The 23,908-nt window shown below is 43.2% G+C and overlaps 1 protein-coding gene across 10 annotated transcripts in view; it reads right to left on the bottom strand.

Annotated features, from left to right (window-relative positions):
• The window catches only part of ST3GAL3 (ST3 beta-galactoside alpha-2,3-sialyltransferase 3), a 301,371-nt gene that overhangs the window by 111,526 nt on the left and 165,937 nt on the right, over positions 1-23,908 (bottom strand). For all 10 annotated transcript variants that reach the window (XM_042462929.1, XM_042462928.1, XM_042462930.1 and 7 more), the window contains one exon: positions 2,073-2,136. In XM_042462929.1, coding sequence (XP_042318863.1) covers positions 2,073-2,136 — 64 coding nt within the window. The remainder of the gene's footprint in view (positions 1-2,072; positions 2,137-23,908) is intronic.

The raw sequence follows: 23,908 nt of genomic DNA, 5'->3' as shown, positions 1-23,908 counted from the left end.
CAAACTTAGGTTTGCTAATATGAGTCTAGAAAGAAATGCAGACTCAGCTCACAGGTTGCCCTTTTCTTTGGCAGATTTTTGCTGCCCAGGACAGCAAGAATGCAACTTTCAGGTCTTCATTTGGAAGTTCCACAGAAACTGACAGATTAGAGGCTGGAAAAAATGACAGGTTGAATAGAAACTGCCTATGCAATACATGGGCCACTCCCTTAACTCTAGCCTTCCTCCTGCTATACTCACCACTCTGTAAAGTATTTTTAAAAAAATATTGTGGGAAGAAATGGTCTCTGCATAACTATTTGGAAATGAAATCCCACAGACCAGGCAATTTGGGATTACAGTCAATCCCTCCAGCATTAAGAAAGGGGAAGTGGGGGTGCTGTGGGATGCCACAAATTAAAATATGTCTAGGGAAACTTTATAGTGTGCCTCAAAGGAGTGTAAAAGCTAGGTTAGAAAGTATAACACAATAGCAGACTGCTTGTAAACTAGGCTAGAGCTGCATAAAACAGACACATCTGAAATAAGGCAGACACTTGGAAATACTCCTGGGCAAATAAGATGCTGACTGGATTTTTGGCTGAAGAGCAAAGAAAAGGCTTCCTACATCACTGGAAAATTGCAATCCAATCACATCATTTCAATGACACTTATAATATGCAGATTGATTTACAGTATTGATTTAACTCATCCTTGTACCCACCCTGTAAAAAAAAAAAAGGATAAGAAGTCTTCTGATTTTATGGAAAGTTACATGCGAACAACTTAACACCTTACTTAAGTCAAACATCAGGAAAAAGCTTGAAAATCCATTAATCAAAAATGGCCACATTCCAACACCCATGTTGAAGTTACTTTCTTTTATAGAATAGAATATTTTACTGTCCACACCTTCTATCTCTGTTCCTGCAACTATAATTCCTCACCTTCTTGAGCCTTTCCTGTCATTTTCACTTGCATCAGTCCAAACTCTGCCAAACACATTCTAGTTCTAGGAAAATTCTCATATTTTGTTACAAGGGTAAAGAAGCTAGTTATTCCCATTTTGGCCAATTGCTAGTTCCAATTAGATTAAATTTACTAAAAGAATGGCAGTGTGATACATCAACACTTATGTAAGTTCCACTCACTTAATGGGTCAACTCTAGCTGGGACTAATATTTTAATTAGGTCAAAATCTTGAATTTAAAACATGGGTTATCTTTAGCTAGACACCTTAAGTACTAAAATTAGCTACAGAAAAGAAAATATGGCAAACTATGGCATGACACTAAGAAGATGGGCATACCTCAGTGGAATACTAAAAGGTCGGGGGGGGGGGGATAGAGAGCCAGAAAATAGTGGGAAGCCAGCATTAGACCACGACAATTCAATATTCAGTTCCACCATGTACCACTAAGTTTGCTGACGATTACAAAAGCAAAGCATGCTGTACACTCACTACTAGAAGACAAAGGGGAAAGGTGTAGAGCTTGGAAACACTCCTTTTTCTGACTACAATTGCCAGAATCCTATAGCCAACATACCAAACAGCAAAAAAGTAACCTTTTGGGGCTCTTGAACAGTTAGTGCATCTGAACATCCATCCACACATAAGTATCTCCAAGTGTATTATGCCCATGAACATGTATCCATCATCAGCTAAGCCCTACCAGAGCCTGGTTAAAAAAAATCCCATAATCAGTCTTATCACCAGATTTACTGCCCTACAGATATTAAAAAATAGATTTAGCAGAGGGCATATTACTGAGAACAAGCTGAACCTTTCATTTTTATTTGAACAGAACACTGTAGAAGCCTCTTGCCATACCGTCACACTTCAGGGGAAGCTGTGACAAGTTAATGCACTTGTTGAAAGATAGCTTGTTATTTATTTTGAAGCCAATCAAGCAGGTTGTAATATCAAGTAAAATAAATAAATATTCGGAAGGTGTCAAAAAACCCAGGAGCCCTATTTCACATACACTATGGACTGGAATAGGAGCACTTTTCCCAAGTCCTCATTTTCTTTCAAAGCAATCACAAAGAATTTATAGGCAGTTTTCTTCAGCCTCTCAGAACTATCTACTTACCTGTCAAGGGCTGGAGTAAGGCGGTAATCTTTGGTTGCTGACAGGATGGCTTTGATCAGATTATCTATAGAGAAAGAAAGTAAAATATTGGAAAGTTCATCCCATTTCTCATATATTCCTTAGAAGTAAAAAGGATGAACAAGGAATTCAGGGATTAAGGGTCTGACCAAGGGTCTGACCAAGGGACCACAGATGAGTTTGCATCACAGGTTTAGGTTACAGCACAACAACCAGAAATAAGAAAAGGAATAGCTATAATTAAGGTCATGCTTTCTTCAGGCTGTATGCCAAAACACATTTTCTCCCTAAAATGTAACACTGTCATTCCCCTGAACAATAAATCACATTACTCAAGATTTCTGAACTGCTGCAACATTACAGAAATCTCTCTTTAATGTGCAAGTAAAGAACTACTTGCATTATACAGACATGCAACAGATCTTAGTAATTAAGCCAGAAATTACCCTCATTGTTTTGTAGCTATGCATGAAGTTGACTTCACTGTATTAGAGGCAACTCTAATACACAGTCCCATTTATGTACAGCCCTAGATACACACAGGCATGGCTAATTTCTACTGAGCCAGACAGCAAAAGTCAAAACAGCACTGGAGAAAAAGGAATGTACAGCAAGATCAATGGAGATTTTTGCTTTCCAGAAGACATATGCTGTACATGTCTAATCATGATGTTAGTTTAATTTATACATATGTATGGGCATGCAACTATAAATACAATTATTTAGAGGCTGCCCCTTCAGCCATATAAAATCCTCCAATAAGACATACAATTTAAAAATGTCAAAGCAATATAAACAAGATCAGATAACCATTTTAAAAAACAAGTATTCATGGACAAGTAAGGTATAACTTAGAGCCTGAGCATATGAGAGGCCTGTAAATACAAACAAAAAATGCTAAATTTCAAGTTTTACATAATTATGAGAATAAACTGAGGTGTATCTCTATGAGCCTTCTTAAAGCTGACATAGCTTAAAGCCTCAACATGTCTTACTCTGGTACTAGTAAAGTAATTACACAGTCATTCACAGATTGAATAGAACATAAAATTAACAAAAAGATGAAGCTATTCTAATTTATTTAAGGAGTTGCAAAGCCATAGTTCTGCCACAGAAAAAGCCCTTTCCATTTCCCTCAAGATCCCTAGCATGCACAAACCTTTCAGCACTGAATCTTCTAAAACAGTAGTACAATCCATTATAACCAATTAATTTCTATTATTAGGAAGATCTAGTAAATAGGATCTCTGATAGTATAGGATCTCAGGGCAGTTTGCAATAAAATGAAGGCTCATGTATGGCATGGAATTGAATGAGACAGCCCCAAATGATTTGTTGCTTGAGATATAGGAATAAAATCCATTCTCACCTCTTTCCCTCCAAGTCAACGTGCAAAGTACCAAAGCAAGACAAGTTACTTTGGAACCTGAGGCAGAAAAATCTCACAAGCAGTTCTCCCTTTTCTTGGCAGTAAAAATACAAAAAGCAATACATTAAATATCTAGCTATTTCTTGCCTTATACATGCTACCAAAGGTAGTCATCTCACTTTACCTGCTGGCTTTGGTAAGAGGTATCACGCACTGGAACCCACTTTGGATGAAGATATATATACTGTATTATCTTCATCCCTTTTCCAAATGTTGGCGGGGTACAGACCGCCCAGAAAAGGCGCCTCCTCGGCACCTCTCTCTGTTGCACAGCTGCGCCGCAGCATACAAATTGTGCGGCGCAGCTGCACAGCAGAAAAGGAGCTCCAAAAAACGGCCAAAGATGGTACATATACGTCGCAGCTGCGCAGCTCAGTATGGAAGCTGCGCAGCTGTGACGTAATGGTTACGCGTGCCGTGTGTAAGACGCTGCGTAACGGCGGTGCATGCATGACGTGCTAGGGTTGCAGGGCATGTGCACGCACCGCCCCGAGGCAACCCTAGCATGTTGTGGACACGCCGCAAAGGGCCCGTCTGGAGAAGGCCAATGTTAGCTCCTTAATTTAAAACATTCTTTTGGGATGCTATACTTTTTTTAAAGTTCTCACACAGAAGCTTTACACTACAGGTATGTATAGCTGAACAGAGCATTTTCTCTTTTAAAGCTTTCTAACACCTCATATTTAGGGAGAGGAAGTCATATTTAGGATTCTGTTCAAGTGTATTTTTACTGTGAAGTGTGCAAGGAGGAGGAGGTGTAGTATCCCTTCCCCCCTCCATCTCTTGTTTTGTGGCTCTTTACACAAAAAGGGTGATGGTCTGAAGAGGACAGCGTCCTTTGTCTTTTAAGAGTCTTCATGCAATCTGGAACACTAGATAGTGCAGAAGCTCCACTGAGAGTAGAGGCTCTTCTCTTCCACCCACCAACCTCGCCATGCAGAGGGCAATGAAACAGGGGCAAATGCATGCTTCCTCCTTGTCTGTTGAGTAAACACACAAAAAGGGCTCAGGCTGATCTATGGAATGTATTAGAATGCATTTTTCTCAGAAAATAGCATTTATTATGGCTAATAAATTATTAAATGAAGTGCTCTAGTAAAGACAGGGAGGCACTTGCAACGTTAGACACAATCAAAACAGGGGAGGGCCTATAGCTCTTTGATAAGGTGCATGTTTTGCATGCCTAAAGTCCTGGACCTAATTTTCAGGAATCAGAGTTAGAGAGAAAAAATATGCCTGACACCTTGAACAGCTCAAAGCAGACAACCAAAGGTCTGACTTAGTATAAGGTCTTTCATATTTCCTAGCATTGCAAGATCAACTGTAATCGTGATTATAATTTAAGAAGGAGTGAAATTATGAATGTTTGCTTTACAGCAGAGGAAGGATTTATACTATGAAAACAGAGATATATGAATTAATGAAAAAGACACACAATATTATAATTATAAGACAGTGTCTGGCATTAAGTGACCAATCTTCTTACAAGACTCTAAAGAAATCACACAGCAATGCCTGGTGGTATTGCTGGATCCAGTCTGTGACCTCCACTGGCTCCTTGGCAATTACACCTTTTTTTTCTAATCCTAACTGCTGTCCAGAGAAGATGGGGAAGGGGGTGAGGGAAAAGTTAAACTTCTCTTATTCATGTGCTCCAATCCTGCAAAAACAATGCATGTGACCACTAGGTTTAGTAAGAAGGCTCCAATTATACAACCAAACAAGAATGACCACCACCACCATGTTTTACACACTACTGGATGTTACCAACTGGAGTTTTGGACCACCAATTATTCTGATTCTATCCAAGGACAGAGGATCTCAGGCCCCAGCCACGCTCCTACAAAGAGACATGGTCTGCCCAATAGCCTGGATAGGCATATAGAACTTTATAAGTCATAACCAGCACTTTAATTGTGCCTGGAAACAGAATGACAGATAGGGAAGCTGTTGGAGCAAGGAATTAAAAGATATAGCCATGTTAGTCTGGAAAATCAATACTCAAAGGGATCCTGCAACACCTTTGACAGTAACTGAAAAACTAGTTGGTAGCATGAGTTTTCATAGACTTGAGCCTACGTACTCCAAATGTATTTGAGGAAGTAGGCTCAAGTCTACGAAAGCTCATGCTATCAACTCCTGTCTTTCAAAGGTAGTGCAAGATCCCTCTGCATGTTGAAGCAAGGGAGTTGTATGATCCTTGTAACCAGTTTCAATTAACATGCTGCTTCCAACTCTTTATACCAACTGGCATTTCCAAATACTGTTCAAAGGTGGCCCCATATAGAGCACATTATAGTAATCCAAATTGCATATAATCAAGGCATGTGTTGCCATGATCAGATCAAGTATCTCTAGGAATGAGTACAGTCAATGGACTATTTTTAACTGTGTGAAGGTATTTCTGGCTACCAACTTGGACCTCCAAAAATCCAAGGCTGAATCCAGGAGTACATCCAAACTACAAACCTGAACCTTCACGAGTAGCGTAATCCCATCCACCAAACACATTCCTATTCCATGATTTTTTTTTAACTGACCAGGAATACCTCTGTTTTACCTGGATTAAGCTTCAATTTGTTTGTCCTCATCCAATGCACTGCTGATGCCAGACAGCTTCCTTAGAGTTTGGTGGAAAGAATAGAGTTGGATGTCCAGACAAACTCTCCAAGGGTTTTCATGTAATATGGGGGACAGAACCCACAGACCAATGGCCAAGGAGCTGAACAGGAATCCCCCAAAACCATCTTGTGGGCTTACCCCATCAGAAAGGAACAGAGTCACAGTAAAACAGTGCCTCCAGGTTCCAGACAGATACTATGGTTGATTGTATCAAAAGCCATCAAGATGTCCAGCCGAACCAAAAGGGAGATGATTCCCCTCACTAGTTCTTGACATGGTCATTGGTCAAGGCAGTGAAAGCTGTCATTGTTCCATAACCAAATGCAATTTTTTCTATGTATGGGGAAAAGAGAAAGAGAGGGAAAGGAAGATAAAGAATTAGGCTTGGGGAGAAAAAGGTAAGAGAGGAGAAAAAGATGTAGAAAGGTGGAAAGAGATGGCAGGGGGAAAGGGGGTTGCAGAAATAAAATTGGTATCCCACTACCTACTTTGGATTTGCCTATGGAGTTTATCACACTGGGGCTAAGTTTGGTATTAAAGAGACATTAAAGCAAAGTTAAACTATCCAGCAAATAAAAGGGAAATGACATGCAATTTCGCAAATGAGGATCACACACATTTGCATTCCGCGCTTAATAACCTGAAAATGGAGGGGAAAAACAAAGTTGCATTTCATATTCAGCGATTTTTACAACAGAGATAAAGTAGAAATATAGGAGAATTGGACGTACTGCACATGTTCACAAACACCTAACCTCCCTTTCCAAAAGCAAAATAACCACATATCAAAATCGGACATGATTTTTTTTTGGGGGGGGGAGGCAGCAGCTCTTTCTTCAAGGCACAACCAGCTGCAATCTTGCCCCATAGAACCATGAGAAAACCAGAAAACCAAGAAAACAAGGGTTATCACAAAGATAACATGAATTTGGCTATCATGTCATCGCAGTTTCGCAAATACAGTGAATTTGAAAATGCATTTTTGCTAAAGTTCTGTAGTTAAAAAGATGTGGATTAATCCTACTTTATGTCTTGTTTAACTGCAGTCTTTCTACGACATCGTCTGAAATTATGCCGATTAATTTTTTCCCCGGGATATTTTTGGGATAACCCCTCGATTTCCTTCTTGTGATAAACTCCTAAGTTTGGTTTGCCCACCAGTGACATCTAACTTAGTACGCAGTCTCAGAGAGATTTCATTTAAATCAATTAATTAATTGGACTCAGGAATAATATGGAGAAATAGGAGTGTCATGAGAAATCAGAATTACAGTTCCTTAGTGTTACTCAGAGAGTAAAACTATACAGACAGTGATATAACACATCTCTCCACAACCATTGTTGTGATTGGGGATAATGGAAGTTATAGTCCCATCATGTCAAGCATCCTGTTTTGGGGAAGGATGATGTAGTAAATGAACAGTAGCTGTGTTGGTCATATAGCAAATCCAATAACATCCAAACAATGATACCTTTATTGGAGCAAACAAAATGCACAATTACATGTTGCAAGCTTTTGAAATCACACTGGCTTCTTCATCAGGAGAAAAAAATTGAAGATGTTGGCCATACGCCTACATTTTCTGTTTCTGGTCTTAGTTCAGATGCTAGGGAGGGCTATCTGCAGGCAGGCACTTCCCCCTTTGGCCATGTGGTCACTGACAGATTTTCAAAGTCAAGGAAATTTAATGTCCATTTGCAATTCAAAGAATATATTTTCTTGGAATCCAGCATTCCTTGGAATGCATACATTGACATGTTGGATTCCAAGGAATGGGCATTACATTTTCTTGACTCTGAAAATCTACCAGTGACCGCATGGTCAAAGGGGGAAATGCCAGCCTGCAAATAGCCTTCCCTAGCATCTGAAATAAGACCAGAAACAGAAAATGCAGGCCTATGACTAACATCTTCAATTTTTTTTCTCCTGTTTGCCTGATGAAGAAGCCAGTGTGACTCCGAAAACTTGTGACATGTAATTGTGCATTTTGGTTGCATCAATAAAGGTATCATTGGTGCATTACAGACCACTCCTTTGGGATGGCCTGTACCCGCCCCCTTCCCCGACGGATCAGGGCCTCAGCTGCCACAGCGGTGCTGCTTTTCCAGGCCGCGGGAACCGGCAAAAGGTCTCTTCCCGCGGCCTGGAAATGGGTGCCCTTGGGGCTTGGGGCTTCAAGCCCCAAGGACATCCCAACAGCGGTGGGGAAAGGAGAAAGGGCCCACTCGGCCCCTTTCTCTTTTGTGACGCTGGCGCAGTTGTGTAAAGGCTGCAGCAGCGCCACAAACTCAGGAAGGAGCTCTGTTTCAGAGCTCCTTCCTGCGCTGTGGAAAAGGCGCCACAGACGCCCTTCCACGGTGCCAGGATGTCATGTTCGTGCCGCCCCGTTTGGAAGCGGTGCAGTTGTGATGTCCTAATGGTGGCACCCATGTAGAATGGGCGTCGCCATTTTGTATGTACTGTGTATGTACTAGGGTTGGGGGCATCTGAAAGAGACTCCCCCGGGCAACCCTAGTACATACACAGTACGTATTAAAAGGCCCTTCTGGAAAGGGCCATTGTTTGGATGTTATTGGAGATGTTATTTAGTTTGAGACATTCCTAAGTAATTTGGTCACTGGAATTATTTTAATCCAACCTTCAAACTATGTAATAGCTTCAAACGCCCAAATGGTCCTAGCAGAACTCTAAGGTCACATACTGCAATAATTTAAAGCATCCTAACCTGGTAGAGCAGGGCTTCTGCCAGAGTTCCAAAACACAAGATCTCCCCTTCAGAGAAAACTCAATTTTCCTTCTTGGGAGGGCTGCTCTATTTTGCATTAAAGCTGAATAAACAGGGATTAATGACTCAGCACCCACTTCTAGGGATCAACAACCACTGATGGGGATGTGGTGTTCCAAGCATGTTTGGTCAACTTATGATATGAGTCAGCTCCACCTAAGTTTACATAGCGTCTTTCATACAGAGTGTTCCAAAACAGTGTGCAGAGAGAAAAAGAGAATCTCAGAATTCCATCTAAAGAACTCCATCAGAAAAACTTTCTAGGGCTAAAATGTCAACCACATTCATTTATATTCTGTGGCAATGAACACCTGGCACCACTGTGCACCTGTGCATATCTTACTGATGTTATATGAGAGGCTTCTGGAATATGTTTGTGTTTTACAAATAGTAACAACATTAGCAGATGCTTGAAAACTAACCATATGTGTAATAGAAAAATCAAAAACAGAAATGCCCATTCAGTCACACACCATTTCATCAACACCATACTTTTACTGTTTTTGTGTGCCAAAAATAAGCATTAAAATCTAAAGTTGAAGATACAAGGGAGAATTTGAGGGAGATACAAAGGTCAGACACAGATTTTTGTCATCCTTCCTAACAATTTTTGCTTGGCACATATAGCTAAATCTACAGTACAAATCTTAAACCATTTGTCAGAACAACATCCACTGTTCCCAGGAACTTGTACTGGGAGCTGTCCCCACGTCGTGATTACTGTACCTGATTCTGTTCAACCCAGCTGACACAATTTAGAAGTTATTTATTTATTACTAGACTCAAATACACATCAGCCCCCTAGGCTCTTTTCAGCACTTTGTGAAATTACTGTACAGCTTTGTCAGAAAAAGTCACTGCACATGAGCACAACTCTAGCATCAGAGTTTGTACTGTGTCAGAACAATGTGACCATGGAACAGAGTTTTCCAATGCATTATTTTTCATCTTTGAAATAAGTGCATTCTTTTGTGAGAATGTGGGATGGGTCATTCTGGAAAAAAGCCAATACACACACCAGTGCATAACAGCTGAAGAATGTTGTAAAATGAGTAACATAGACTATAACACCTCTTTTATCTATGTACTATATTTGTTAACATGTTTAGTCACTCAGTGAGGAAATGATACAGTTACACTTGAGCAACTAATGGAATATCTACGTGGAGGGAATCACACTCAAGTATGCAAAAGCATCTTACTGTTTATTCTCAAATGGGTCAACCTTTTCCAAACATTCCAATCAAAATGTTGCATCAGTTAACAACTGTGGATTCTGCACAAATATTTCACTGAGGGTACTTATCATTTCTACAGTTTTCTCCAATCTTGTTCTTAGGTGAGTTTCTAGAGATGGGAAAATAAGGATGTGAGTACAGTACTGTGAACATGACTGTGATCACCTCACATATGTTCACAGGCATATCAGTAAAGATACTATTGATGTAAGAATCTATGCTCAAATGTTTACAACATCTCAGATAAACTTCCACCCACATAGGCCAAGGTTTTTAAAATTCAGATGGTTTCCCATCTGCTCTCCAGATGTGGCTGTTTAATGAATGAACAAGAGCTGCATGCAGTCTTCATATATAGATGTATGAAACCAATCAAGGGTATACCTAGTCTACATTGTACCTACTATGAGACTTTAATCTACATGAGTTTCTTGATTTAATGTGATAGCACTAATCAGTACCATGGAAAACCAAAGAGATGAATTCTAACACAAGTGGAAGGACATAATATTTTGATGTTCAACGACATTGAGATGTAATTATACATGGAACATTCTTTTCCTTTCCTAAGTCAGGGATGGCTGGGTATATTCCTGATGTTCAGCCTTTTAGAGTTTTTCCCAACAGCAAGCAGGCTATTTCTAGGGTTAGGGGCATATAAAATAATTTTTTAAAAAATCAAAGGAAGACATGTAGACTCCAATTAAGGAAATGTCCACAATGCATACTTTTAGATTCATCATGGCTCAGAAAGGGATGACTCTTAGATAAGACAATTTTTCTTCTGCTTCTTGAGTGGTATTTTTAGAATAGTGTCTTTTTTGTTGAAGTTTTAATCATAGCTTTAGGATTTCTATCACGTAGTATTAAAATGTCTTCAAATACTGATTCAAAAACAGTGCAACAATAATGCAAAGACAAAATTGGAATTTTATACATCATAGCATACTGGGTCACTTTATACATTCACCCAGCTAAAGAGACGCTTTAGCACACATACATGTACAGTATAAGGTGGGATGGAAATGCCCCAAAGAAGGGACCAAACAGCACAGTTCTTTCCTCTATAGAGGCAAGGAAAAAAAGTGCAGTAAAATAATGAGTAATAACAAAAAGGTTTGGCCAGATGAGCATGTACAGTAAGCCAGTCTTCTGACTTTTTATTTAAAGAGGCAGTTTATTTAATGGAGAACTAACTAATATTAGTACACATGCACTGGCTACAAATGATACTCAAAGAGAATTTTCTCTACACATTGCAAATGCTCTCTGGCATCCTGGAAATGGAACTAGAGAAGACTGAGAAAAAATCACTTCAGAAAAAGGAGCTAAAATCTGCCAGAAGCATGAGGAAGGAGGAGGAGAAGGGAAAGGTAATTCTTCATTTCTTGTTAGCTTTAGAGCAGCAGGAGGTGAAACATAAAGACAGCAACCAATGTTTACAATATTATACAGAAGTTCTCCACATCTCCACTTCAAATACAGAAGAAGACTGGATCTATGTATGGCCACTGTTTTTCTAATATTTTCTTTCTTCTTTCTTTCTGGAAGCTCACAAACTTCCAAGGTCAGTCCCGTCAAGATCCAAGTGAATGTCCAGAGAAGGAATGGAATGTAATGCTACTCAATTTTCCAGTTACCCGTAGCAGAGCAAAGCAACCAAGTCCACGACAAACAGGTTCTTATATATTCTACTCCAGTCTTTCCCAACCAAGAATATTATAGATGTGTTGGACTGCAACATTCTCCATCCCCTGGATGGCCCTTGTGGTTTCTTCCAACTATGTGATTCTATGATTCTAGATTCAGAGATCTGAAGATGACAGCCACAGATGCTGGCGAAACGTCAGAAAGAAACTCTGCTAGAACATGGCCACATAGCCCGAAAAACCCACAAAAAACTTTTAAAAATGCCATCACTGTAGAGAAAAACAGATGCTTACAAACACATCTCAAGTGTCCAGAGAACCACTATCAGAATACCTCTTAACTACCTCATATGTTACTTTCCCCTTTTGATGTATTAAGGAAGGAAAGGGAAGGATAAAAATGTGAACACATCTGCCACAAAGTATGTCCAGAAGTAGCTGTATTGGTCATACAGCAAAGTACAGTAACATCCAAAATGGCCTCTGTCTACATCAATATTCCTCCATAGCATCTTAACTGAGAACAACAAAAACAATTTGATAAAATATAGGCCTGTGCCATTTTTTTTCTTTTTCCTGTATGATTTTTAACATCTTTGCCTGATAAAGAGCTTCGAAAGCTTGCATTGCATACATTGCATATTTTGGTTGACCCAATAAAGGTATGACTGTTTTGTAGGTTTTGAATCTTATTATACTTATATAACTGTAACATCAAAATTGTAAGTTGCAAGCCTGATAAAGTATGAATACACCTCACAAGTCAGATCTGGAAGTCAGATTCATGATTGATATTACCAGTGTCTAGGTTCACTAGTTCCCATTTTTCGATCCTCACATTTTGCACTATACCCCTCACCATCAAGTTGCTGGCTATGTTGTCTAGGTTATAAGAGTTTTACTTCAACATTGGGAGACCTACTGTTGGAGGCAATGGCTCTAACTAATGAAGACTTTGACTCAGTACTTTCAGTCTAGCACAGAGCTGCTGAATTTTGCTAAAAATTGAATTTGGTAATAAATTCACCATTCTGCTGGCATCTGAAATAATCCAAGCTAAAATCAAGACTTAACAAGAACTCGTGAAATACACTGTGGGTCCAGAATTTTTCTCCCACACTATAAGCAATTCTGTATTTATACAAATATCCTCAATACTGGCATGGCAGAGTGACAACACTGTGCCATCAGTGTAAAAGGTGTTATGTGAAAGTACACTACATCATTTCCTCCTCATCAGTGTAATGCAATGATCCTTCTGTGTCAGCACAACACAGCCTACAGCATTGACAAAACTTCTGTTTCTCCAGAAAACAGCTTAAGACCTACAGTGCGCCTGAGCTAAACATGGGTGCACTATACATGGCTTCAAGCTTATGCTGAAGCTGCTTGACAATGAAACTAATGACGCACACACTGCGCTGCATGCTCATGCCCCATTGTTTGCAATGGGACATGAGCATACGTGAGATTCCTCTTATGTGGGGGGATCAGGAACAGATCCCCCGCATAAGAGAAGGTCCCACTGTATTTTCAAACCGAATATTTCTGGCCTGTAGAAAACTCTGGGAGAAAAAGCACTTTGCTAATTTATTTAATCTAATGGCACATATTAATGTGAGAAGTGTAGGTTAATTATTATTAATACTATCATTAATTTATATAGTGAATATTATTTATATAGCATTTCATTATATATCACTGTCACTGTACATGGTGCTTTGTAAGAAAAAAAAATAAGAAAAACAGACACACGAGAAAATGGGATGGCATTGTGGGAAGGGATTAAGTTCAGCAGAAACTGCATCTTCCTTTCTCCCTCCAAGGCCAGGGCAGTGGCGGATGCAATGAAAGAAGGGCCAGTCATCTTCTTCTGGGCCTAAACACAGTGGAACTATACACAGATACAGGAGGCTGAAAAATGTGTTCATTCAACACAGGAGGTTGGAGCAGGAATGAAAATACGTAAGAACAGAGACTTCTCCAGGCACAGATCTGGGCAAGAAACCAAGAAAGAGGTGTAAAGGCAAACAGTTTGGTTCAGTGCAAATTTGAATTTTGATGTCAGCATGCATCTGTATTTTATCAACACAGATAAAGTATTATTTATGTCAGTATGCTAGATGTCAAAGTAAGCTGCTATACAAGAAATGTTTAGGGAAGAGAATGGCATAAACTGTGTTTAGTAGTGCTCTGATGTGTGTGTTCCACTCTGACTTGGAGGTCAATATGCACAGCTTTTTACCCTGTAGCTCTCATAAAAGCAACTGGACAACACTGACTCAGTCTTACAGTGACGTAACATCTGCCTCCAAAGGAATGCTCCTGGAATGATTCCCATAAAGGCACATATATAAAATATCTAGAGTTGATTTTGACCATCCACACAGATTTTTCTAAGGCAATCCCTTTTGCAAGCAACATCACAAACAAGAGTCATGAAGAGGTTTTTAAAACTTTGCTTAAGATTACATCCCAGAATTCAAGTGAGGAACTTAGACACAACATTTTTCACAAACTGTCCTCTACAGAGATCATTCCACTCCAAATATTATTTGGAAGCAAGCTTCCATTGCAGATGCACCAAAACAGAAGCATAAATACAACAGGAAAAAGAATGATTGAACTTAAAACCCAAAGCACTGCATTAACAGATGATGCAGCCAATCATTTCTCTATACAGTGAATCTACTTCAGCAAGCAGGGCACATAAAAAAAATAAGAGTAAAGTATTTAAAAGAATTGCAATTGAAGGAAAATTATTACAAAATTACTCAACAAGGGGGAATATAACAGACCCAATACAATTGGAAGTAGGATACAGGACCACAATATGTCTCCTGGACCCAAAAGCATGCTGGTTTTTTTTTTAACTTAAGTTACTTACACTTAGCAATAAATACTTTCAAACGAAGTTTCCCCAACCTCCCCATAAACTTCTATGAATGAAGCTTGCCCAGTACGTGTATCCATGACCTTAGAAAACCTCCAACATAAGCAGAGGAATCATTTTTCATCAATGCTTTGTTTGAAAAGAAAAATACTCTACAAATTAAGCATATTTATTTCTGTGCACAGCTGCTTATCTGCAACTGCAATCTGGCAGGTAAAAATCCTCCTTATTTGTTATAGTTTTGGAAAAACTTGTTTCCTTGTTCAATTGCTGTGTGACATATCATATGTAAAGGCCTTTATTAAAACCCATGTCCTATTATGTACAGCATTTACTGTTTCCTGGGGACTCTGTAACGTAGGCTTACACTCCATTGATTACTGACAGACATCAGGAAAAGAGGCACTTTATTGCTATTTCTTTTGAGTAACTGTTCTAGCATGCTACATTTGGGTACAGAATCTGGGAAATTTCAAATATACCATTTAGCATAAATTGTTTTGTTCGTATAAGGCACGAAGAATTGCAATACACGAATCACAAATATGACATACAGTCTCAAATCAAACAAACCTCCCCACCAAAGATCTGAGATGAAATTTTATTTTGACATAGTGATTTCTACAATCTATTTACAAAATGAACAGACTGAAAACTATCTGGCACAGCAGTTTGAAACATGGAAAAGTAACTGTCCAGACCACAAGCAATAGATTGGAACCAGAGTGATCCCAAACTGGCAGAACAAAGCAAACTAAATCCCCATGCCAATTCAAATTAATCCTTGTGCTGGCATACAGGCTGAAACTCTGGAACTGTTGTACCAAGCACTCCTATAGTATGTACTGAGCTGCTAAACTCCCTTGGCAATTATAAGAATCTTCATGAAGGATCACAGATGACCTCAGATGTCAAACTGGCATATCCTTTTCTGGAGAGTTGCTCATTTTCTCAGGCTCTGGCAACCATCAGCACCTTCTTCTTTTAGTCCTGTTTCAACCAGTGTTAGCCTAGCCCTGACTGAAGATCTTAATGAAGTGCTGATCCCATCATCACGTCACTATTACTCATCCTCAATGCATCCCGTGGGATAAGGCAAAAAGGCTGATGCAAGAATTCCTAGTGATGTGTGATACAAAGGGGTGCCATTTGCCTCTCTCACGCTCATGGCCTGTCAGCACAGCCATTAGGCACACCAGTTTACTGAAGCTAATAATTCTTCTCTCCCACACATACAACCTGCTTTAGACTGAATCCTGGCACAAAGTTCCATCCCATGAGGGCATTAAACAATCCATTCAGCCGTTTAGCTCCCATTGCTTCAGCTCCCAGCCATTTCAATAACAGCAGTATCTGTTTTTAACTGAAGAAAGGACAGTATAAAACTGTAAATTTACACAACACTGTGGTAGTTGTGATACAAGCTGGCAGCCTGGAAATGGAAAGCAAAGACTGCCAGAGATATTCAGTCATACTATGCAGAGGTTTTCCATTTTGGTTATGTTTGGCAGAAAAACTGACCAGCTGTTTGGGAGATCTTAAACACCTTGGTACCTGTAGCCTTTCTATTTCAAACATATCTTGGGACTAGGAAGTAATGGGTACTGCAACCCTTTCATAATCAATAAAACATCCCTGTTTCCTCCAGTGTATTTAATAGCTTGTGTGGCTTTCCTTTTTGTATATGTACAGCTGTATTTAATAATCATCTTTCAGATTACTGCAGGTGTAGGAAGTACAGGTTGCTCACCTGTAACTGTGTTTCTTCAAGTGGTCATCTGCGAATTCACACAAATGGGTTTATTCTGCGCCTGCGCAGCAATCCTCGGAATCTTCTAGAATCTCTAGGCAGAAAGTAATGTATCTTTCTGCAACTTTTTGGCGGTAGCTCCGCCCACCCATATATAAGGCCCCTGGTGGCCCGCTCTTCTCCAGTTCCGAATGAGCCGCTAACAGCGCGGCAACAAGCGTTGTCAAATGAGCAGACATTGAGGGGATGGATGGGCGGGTTTGTGTGAATTCGCAGATGACCACTCGAAGAAACACAGTTACAGGTGAGCAACCTGTACTTCTTCTTCGTGGTCTCTGCGAATCACACAAATGGGTTTAGACTAGCGAGCTATAGTCAGAGGAGGAGGGAGTGTCAAAACCAATAATGACATAAAGTATGTAAACCAAACAACTGTGTTATTTATTAACAGTGTAACAGGTCTATTGAATGGCAGAAAGTAACACTGCCCTCCCAAAGGCTGCATCGTGCCTGGCCTTTGCGTCCAGCCTGTAATGTCTAATGAATGTCAATGGCTGGAACCAGACAGCTGCCTTACAGACATCCTCAAGGGGAATCCCCGTCAAAAAGGCTGAGGATGCAGCTACCGCCCTAGTTGCATGGGCTCTAACCCGACCTGGTAGAGGCTTTCCAGCCAGTTCGTAGCAGAGGTGGATGGTACTGGCCACCCACTTGGAGAACCTCTGCGGTGGCACCGGCAGCCCCTTCTTGGCTTCGGAGTAGCACACAAAAAGTCTCTCCGAACGCCTGGAAACAGATGTCCTGTCCAGATAGAACGCCAGTGCCCTGCGGACATCCAGGGCATGGAGCTGACGCTCAGAGTCTGTGGTCGGATTAGGAGCCAGAGTCGGCAAAACAATGTCCTGGTTGATGTGGAAGGCAGACACCACCTTTGGCAAGAAAGTGATGTCTGTACGGAGTACCACCTTGTCCTTGTGGAAACGGAGGAAGGGTTGGTCCATCCTCAGGGCACACAATTCACCAGCTCGGCGGGCTGACGTTATAGCTACCAGGAAGGCCGTCTTCCAAGTCAGGAGTCTCAGGTCCGTGGTAGCTAAAGGCTCAAAGTGCTTAGATACCAAATGTGCCAAGATGGTATCTAGACTCCACTGTGGTGTAGGGTCTAGAATCGGTGGGTGCAAATTGTTGAATCCCTTAAGGAACCTCTTTATGAGAGGATCCCCAAAGAGAGAAGGCTTGTCCTGAAACAGGTAGTGAGATGAAATGGCAGATAGGTAGCATTTGATAGAACTCAAGGAGAGACCTGCATCCGCTAAAGTCATGAGAAAGTCCAGGACTACAGGGATGGAGACATGGGATGGTGGAATGTCCCTTGCTTGTAGAAAGGTTAGGAACCTATCCCATTTGTAGGCATAGGACCTCCGTGTGGATGGTCTCTGTGCTGCCTTGATGATGTCCTGCACACCGGATGGAAGTGTCCTCAGGATGAAATCCTCCATGCTACCAATGGGAGGGATTGCATCTCGGGATGGTGAACTTGTCCGTTGTGGAGTGAGAGCAGGTCGGGCCGGTGCTCGAGGCGGAGATGGTCCTGCACTCGTTGTAGGAGCGGGGCGAACCATGGCTGTCTGGGCCACCACGGCGTTACCAGGATTGCGTCCGTGTGGTCGGCCAACATTTTCGAGAAGACCCTTGTAATCAAAGGGAATGGAGGGAAGGCGTACAGGAGGCCTTGGGTCCATTTGAACTGGAAGGCGTCCCCTTCCAATGCTGGGTCTCTGTACCGTGAGCAGAATCTTACGGTCTGAGTGTTCAGCCGGGAGGCAAACAGGTCGAGGAGGGGGGTTCCGCAACGAGTGAAGAGTCGGGAGACTACTTCTGGATGCAGTCTCCACTCGTGGCAAGTGGATGGTGACCTGCTGAGACGGTCTGCCAGGTCGTTCTGTTCGCCGGGCAGGTGAATGCATTGTAGCAGGATCTTGTGTTCTATGCACCATTCCCAAATGCGGATGGTGATCAATAGCAGAGTCCTCGACTTCGTACCTGTTTGTTGAGGTAGTACATGACGGTGGTGTTGTCGGTGAGGAGGAGCACCACCTTGTCCGCGAGGACCGTCTGAAAGGCTCTGAGTGCTTTCTCCACGGCGAGTATCTCCAATACGTTGATGTGGAGAATAGCCTCTGCCAGTGACCATCTGTCCTTTATTGTAAGGTTCAGCGTGTGGGCGCCCCATCCTTGCAGGGAGGTGTCCGTAGTCAGGGAGAGGTCCGGCTGAGGGGGTAAGAATGGCATCCCCACACAGACGTTGTCGGATTGGAGCCACCATCGTAAGGACCTCTGTACCGTCCTCGGGATGGTGAGTAACTTGGTGGCCGTGTCTCGGACGGGGTCGAACACGGAGAGGAACCAAGATTGAATGGGCCTGAGGTGCAGTCTGGCCCATGGAGTGATGAAAGTGGTGGAGGCCAGGTGCCCCGTGGCAACCTGAACTGCACGGGCCTGAAGGCGTCTTTGGTGGAGGCAGGGCTGTAGAGATGCACAGAGGGCTTGGAACCTTGTCTCTGGAAGGTATGCCCGCATCTGTACAGAGTCCAGTGTTGATCCTATGAAGTCTATTCACTTGGTAGGAGTCAAGTTGGACTTGTCGAAGTTTACCTGCAGCCCTAGTGTTTGTAGCAGGGATAAGGCAAATTCCAGCTGCTTGAGTAGGGCGTCTTTTGAGGATGCTGCGAAGAGCCAGTCGTCCAGGTACGGGAAGACTGTGATTCCCTTCTGACGTAGGTAAGCCACCACGGGTGCCATACACTTGGTGAAGACCCTTGGAGCTGTGGAAAGGCCAAAGGGAAGGACCTTGTATCGGTACGCCTGGTGCCCGACAGCGAAAGCGAGGAACCTACGGTGGTCCTCCAGGATCGCTATGTGAAAATATGCATCTTTCAAGTCTAGCGTTACGAACCAGTAGTCTTCCTGTAGGAGTGGTAAGATAGAAGCAAGAGTTACCATCCTGAATTTTTTGTAAACAATAAAGTTATTAAGGGCTCGGAGATCCATTATGGGTCTGAGGCCGGAGTCTCTTTTCGGTACAGTGAAGTATCTGGAAAAAAAGCACCACTTGAACTCAGAGGGGGAGACGGGTTCAATGGCGCCTTTGTCTAAGAGGGTGCGCACTTCGTCGAGAAGGGTGTCCGAGGGGACGGTTGAAACAAAAGTTCCGGTTGGCGGGAGCTCAGAGAACTCTAGGGCATAACCCCTACGGACGATGTTAAGCGCCCAAGAGTCTGTAGTGATGGCGGCCCAGGTAGTAAAGAAGGGCCTCAGCCTATTGGAGGTGACGAGGTGCGCAGAAACACATCAGAACCTCTTTTTGCCCCGGCCATCCTTCTTCCTATATCCCTGTTGGTATCTGGGTTGGGAAGATTGGCGCCTGTCCGGTGGGGGAGCAGGCGACTGGGAGGATCGGACTTGGGGGTTGCTGTCCTGGTGGTAAGGACGGTCCTGGGGCTGAAAGCGGTACTGGCCTCCTGAGTGCCAGCGTCGCTGGCCAGGGTACCTCTGGCGAGGAGATTTGGACGGTACGGAGGACATACCGTGCTTCCTAGCCACGGTCTTCATCCAGTACCTGAAACTAAGTTTCTCGTCCATGTCCCTATTGAAGAGGCCCGAGTTGTCAAAGGGCATGTCTTCAATAGCCGCCATTGCCTGAGGGGTAAGATCTGATGACCGGAGCCACACATAGCGGCGGAGGGCAATGGAGCCAGAGAGGATCTTGGATGCACAATCAGTGGAGTGCCTGGCGGAGATGATCTGCTGTCCAGCCATGAGGTGGATCTCATTCCTGAGAGCCGCCATCATATGCCTCCTGTCCTCGGGCAAGTCCGCAATGGTGGGATCCATCTTCTCCACCAGGAACTGGACGTAGGCCCCCATGCAAGCTGCATAGTTCGCTATCTTGAGGTCTAGGGCAGCCGAAGCATAGAATTTCTTCGCCAAGGCGTCCAGCTTCTTACTGTCCTTGTCTACGGGCGAGGACGAGGCTTTGGGGGCGAAGGTGGACTGGGCCCCTTCAACAATAGCTGAATTCAGCTTCGGGTGGTTCGACAGCCAGGACGGGGCGGATGGAGTGACTCGGTACAGGTTCTCGATCCTGCGCGAAGTGGACGGTATGGTGGCTGGAGCGTCCCAAGAGCGCTTGGCGATCTTCTCCAGGGAAGAGAGGTAGGCCAGGGCTGGTGGAGCCGGGGCAGAGCCGTGGATCCTCCTCTCTACCGGGTCGAGGGCATCATCCTCCGGATGGGCGACTTCAAGCTTGAGGGCGTCAGCCATCCGTATGACCCTGTCAGCAAAGGCCCTGACGTCATCCGTAGGTGAAGGGGCAGAAGGGCCCTGAGGCACAAACGGGGCATCCTCATCCGAGACTGGGGATGCAGAACAAGGAGAGCCCGAGCCAGATCTCGAGGGGGATGGGCTCCGCTGTCTGAGGAGAGGGTCGGATGTGCCTAGATCGTCCCGGTCATCCCGGTGGGAAGTGTCATCATCCGGATGACGGCCTTGAAGATGAGCATAGAGGTCCCGGCGGAGGCGGGACGGGTCAACCGGGATGAGATACTGTCCCGTGCGTTGATCGTGGACGAGATCCAGGAACGCCTGAAAGAGGTCTCGGTCGTGACCTGCAGGGGGGCGATGATGTGCAGCCAGAGCCTCGTCAGCTTCTATACCTAGTGTGGTCCAGTCTCGTGAGGCAGAGCGTGGTCGCCTTGTTGGCGAAGGCGAGGGTGATCTTGACCTCGGCCTCTGAGGGGAGAATGGAGCGTAGGAGTCCCGAAGCTCTCCCTCCGATTCAGAGTCCACATGCACAATCTGTAGGCTGTCTGCCGGTACAGAGAGGTGGCTGGTGAGGAGGACTCTGGGCTCGAGCGGCACCGTACGAGAGAGGGCCGGTACAGACGGAGTCGGGGTCTTCTCCGGCTCAGGAACGGGCGATGTCGACGGTACTGGCCTCGACTCAGGCAGAGGCACTGAGACCGTACTTGGGGGCCCCTTGCGGCGGGTCTTAGCCGGCGGCGAGGACGAGTGAGCCCGCTTCTTGTCCCGGTCGGAGCGTTTCTCCCCTTTTTTCTTGGGGGCTTTGGAGGCCTCCACTTCCCCAGGGGCTCCAGAGCCGCTAGGCTGGCTGAGAACCCTCTCATAGAGGGCGGCCTTGAGAGTCCGGTCCCTATTCTTGAGGGCTTGGGTGGACATGGCCTTGCAGTGAGGACAACTGCCCTGAACGTGTGCCTCCCCCAGGCAGAGGACACACTTGTCGTGGCCATCGGCCCTGGGGAATTTAACCCCGCACTTAATACATTGCTTGAAGGAGGCCATGGTAAGAAGAGTTCGTTACCAGTCCGAAGTCAAGCCGAAGTCAAAGAAAGTCGTCAAGCCAAGGGAAAGTCTGAAAGAATGGTCAGTGAAAGTCCAAAGGTCAAAATAGCCAGAGATTCCAATAACAGAGAGCAAGCCAAAGCTAGCGAAGTTCCTAGAGCTGCTTAGCGCGGCGGAATGAAGGAACTGGAGAGGAGCGGGCCACCAGGGGCCTTATATATGGGTGGGCAGAGCTACTGCCAAAAAGTTGCAGAAAGATACATTACTTTCTGCCTAGAGATTCTAGAAGTTTCTGAGGATTGCTGCGCAGGCGCAGAATAAACCCATTTGTGTGATTCGCAGAGACCACGAAGAAGAAATAATTATACCCACATTTCATGGCATCTACACAAATGAAAACAAGAAAGTCTGGACCAATGACAGTTGGTGGCTTCCATGTCAGTGAGGTGGTGAATTTACTCCAGGTTTTAGACCAAACTTTAAGAGTTGTCCAAGGTACAGTGGTACCTCGGGATACGAAATACCCAGGTTACAAAATTTCCGGGATACGAAAAAATCCCATTGGAAATAATTGTTCCGGGTTACGAATGTTTTTTCGGGTTACGAAGAAAATTTTTGGTGCTTTTCGGCGCTTTTTCGCACGAAACGCGGCTTTTCCCCATTAGCGCCTATGGCAATTCGGCTTACGAAGGCTTTTCGGGTTACGAAAGCGGCCGCGGAACGAATTAATTTCGTAACCCGAGGGAGCAGTGTACTGAAAACATTTGAGGGTCAGCTTCTTAAAAAGTTAGGACCTAGCGCTGATTCACCATCCCAATAACGTGGAAGCCACCTGACAACACTAGTTTGGACTATGAGGCACAGGGCATATGACAGTAGCAGGTTCATATTCTGAGATACTTATATATTAGGATAATTAACACCACCTCTCTGTAGTGTGAAAACAGACTTCATAGGATGCTTACACCACTCCTCATGTGCCATCTCATTTAAATCACATTTGACTAAGCAGACTTCATGGAACCCCATTCGAGGACCACTTTATGTACCAGCCCCACAAGGAGAAATCTTAAACGGTGTGCTAACTAATTCCACTATCTTTAACTAAAGTGAATAAGGTGAACCATGGAATTTCTTTGCTTACAAATATACTGCTGTCTACATCCTACTTACATATATACTCACGTATAAGTCTAGAAATTTTAGTCAAAAAATTGACCCAAAAAACCTGAGCCGACTTATCCACGGGTATATGTAAGTACTGTACTTTAACTCTTCTAAAAAAAGGAACCATCCCCAGGTGAAAGGCAAGAATACAATCTCTTTTGGAAGTATTGACTTACCCTCAACTATTTCATCCATCCAGCTTTTACGGTGAGGAGATAGCTATGCCTGCTGGAATTTTATAATTTCTTTGGCATTGTTTTCCTTTTTTCATCCTTTAGATCCCTTGTTACATGCCCCTAAATTTTACCCTCGACTTATCCACAAGTCATATCAAAATCCATAATTTTGGCCACAAACCTGCCCTCAGCTTATACATGAGGTCGACTTATACTTGAGTATATTCAGTACTCACCTTTCCAAAGTGGCTACAAAAGGATGAAAACTCAAAGCTACATAATGTTAGGCTTGAGGTTTCAGGGCATTTAGCACTGTTTTGACCACCTTACCCTAAAGAGGACTTCAAGGAGTTTCAACTTGTTCCAATATACTGCACTAATAGGTCTGCACATGGCAACTTGTTCCAACACATGGTATTATTAGATCCATTTGTGGAATTTAAGCGTTAGTGTAGCTTCTCCTCAAAACATGAATTCTGTACTTTGCCAGACCAAAACTAGTCTGGTTAATTTAGCTTTTCAAAATCTCTTATTACCAACTGCAATTCCTGGACAGGATGGCATAATCTATCACAGTACAGAAATACAATAAATAATTCCATCACATCATAACATGAATAAGCAAAGTTACAAACAGAACACCTCTTCATGTAAGTGTAATAGCCCACCTCTCCTTATCAGATCTAATAGCACAGGCCTTGTGGAGCTTTCCAGTTAGAAAAACACTGGATTTTTGTCTCTTTTTTT

The sequence above is a fragment of the Sceloporus undulatus genome, chromosome 4 (genome assembly GCF_019175285.1).
Source record: "Sceloporus undulatus isolate JIND9_A2432 ecotype Alabama chromosome 4, SceUnd_v1.1, whole genome shotgun sequence".
NCBI classification, from domain to species: domain Eukaryota; kingdom Metazoa; phylum Chordata; class Lepidosauria; order Squamata; family Phrynosomatidae; genus Sceloporus; species Sceloporus undulatus.
This window is presented reverse-complemented; position numbering and strand designations above follow the sequence as displayed.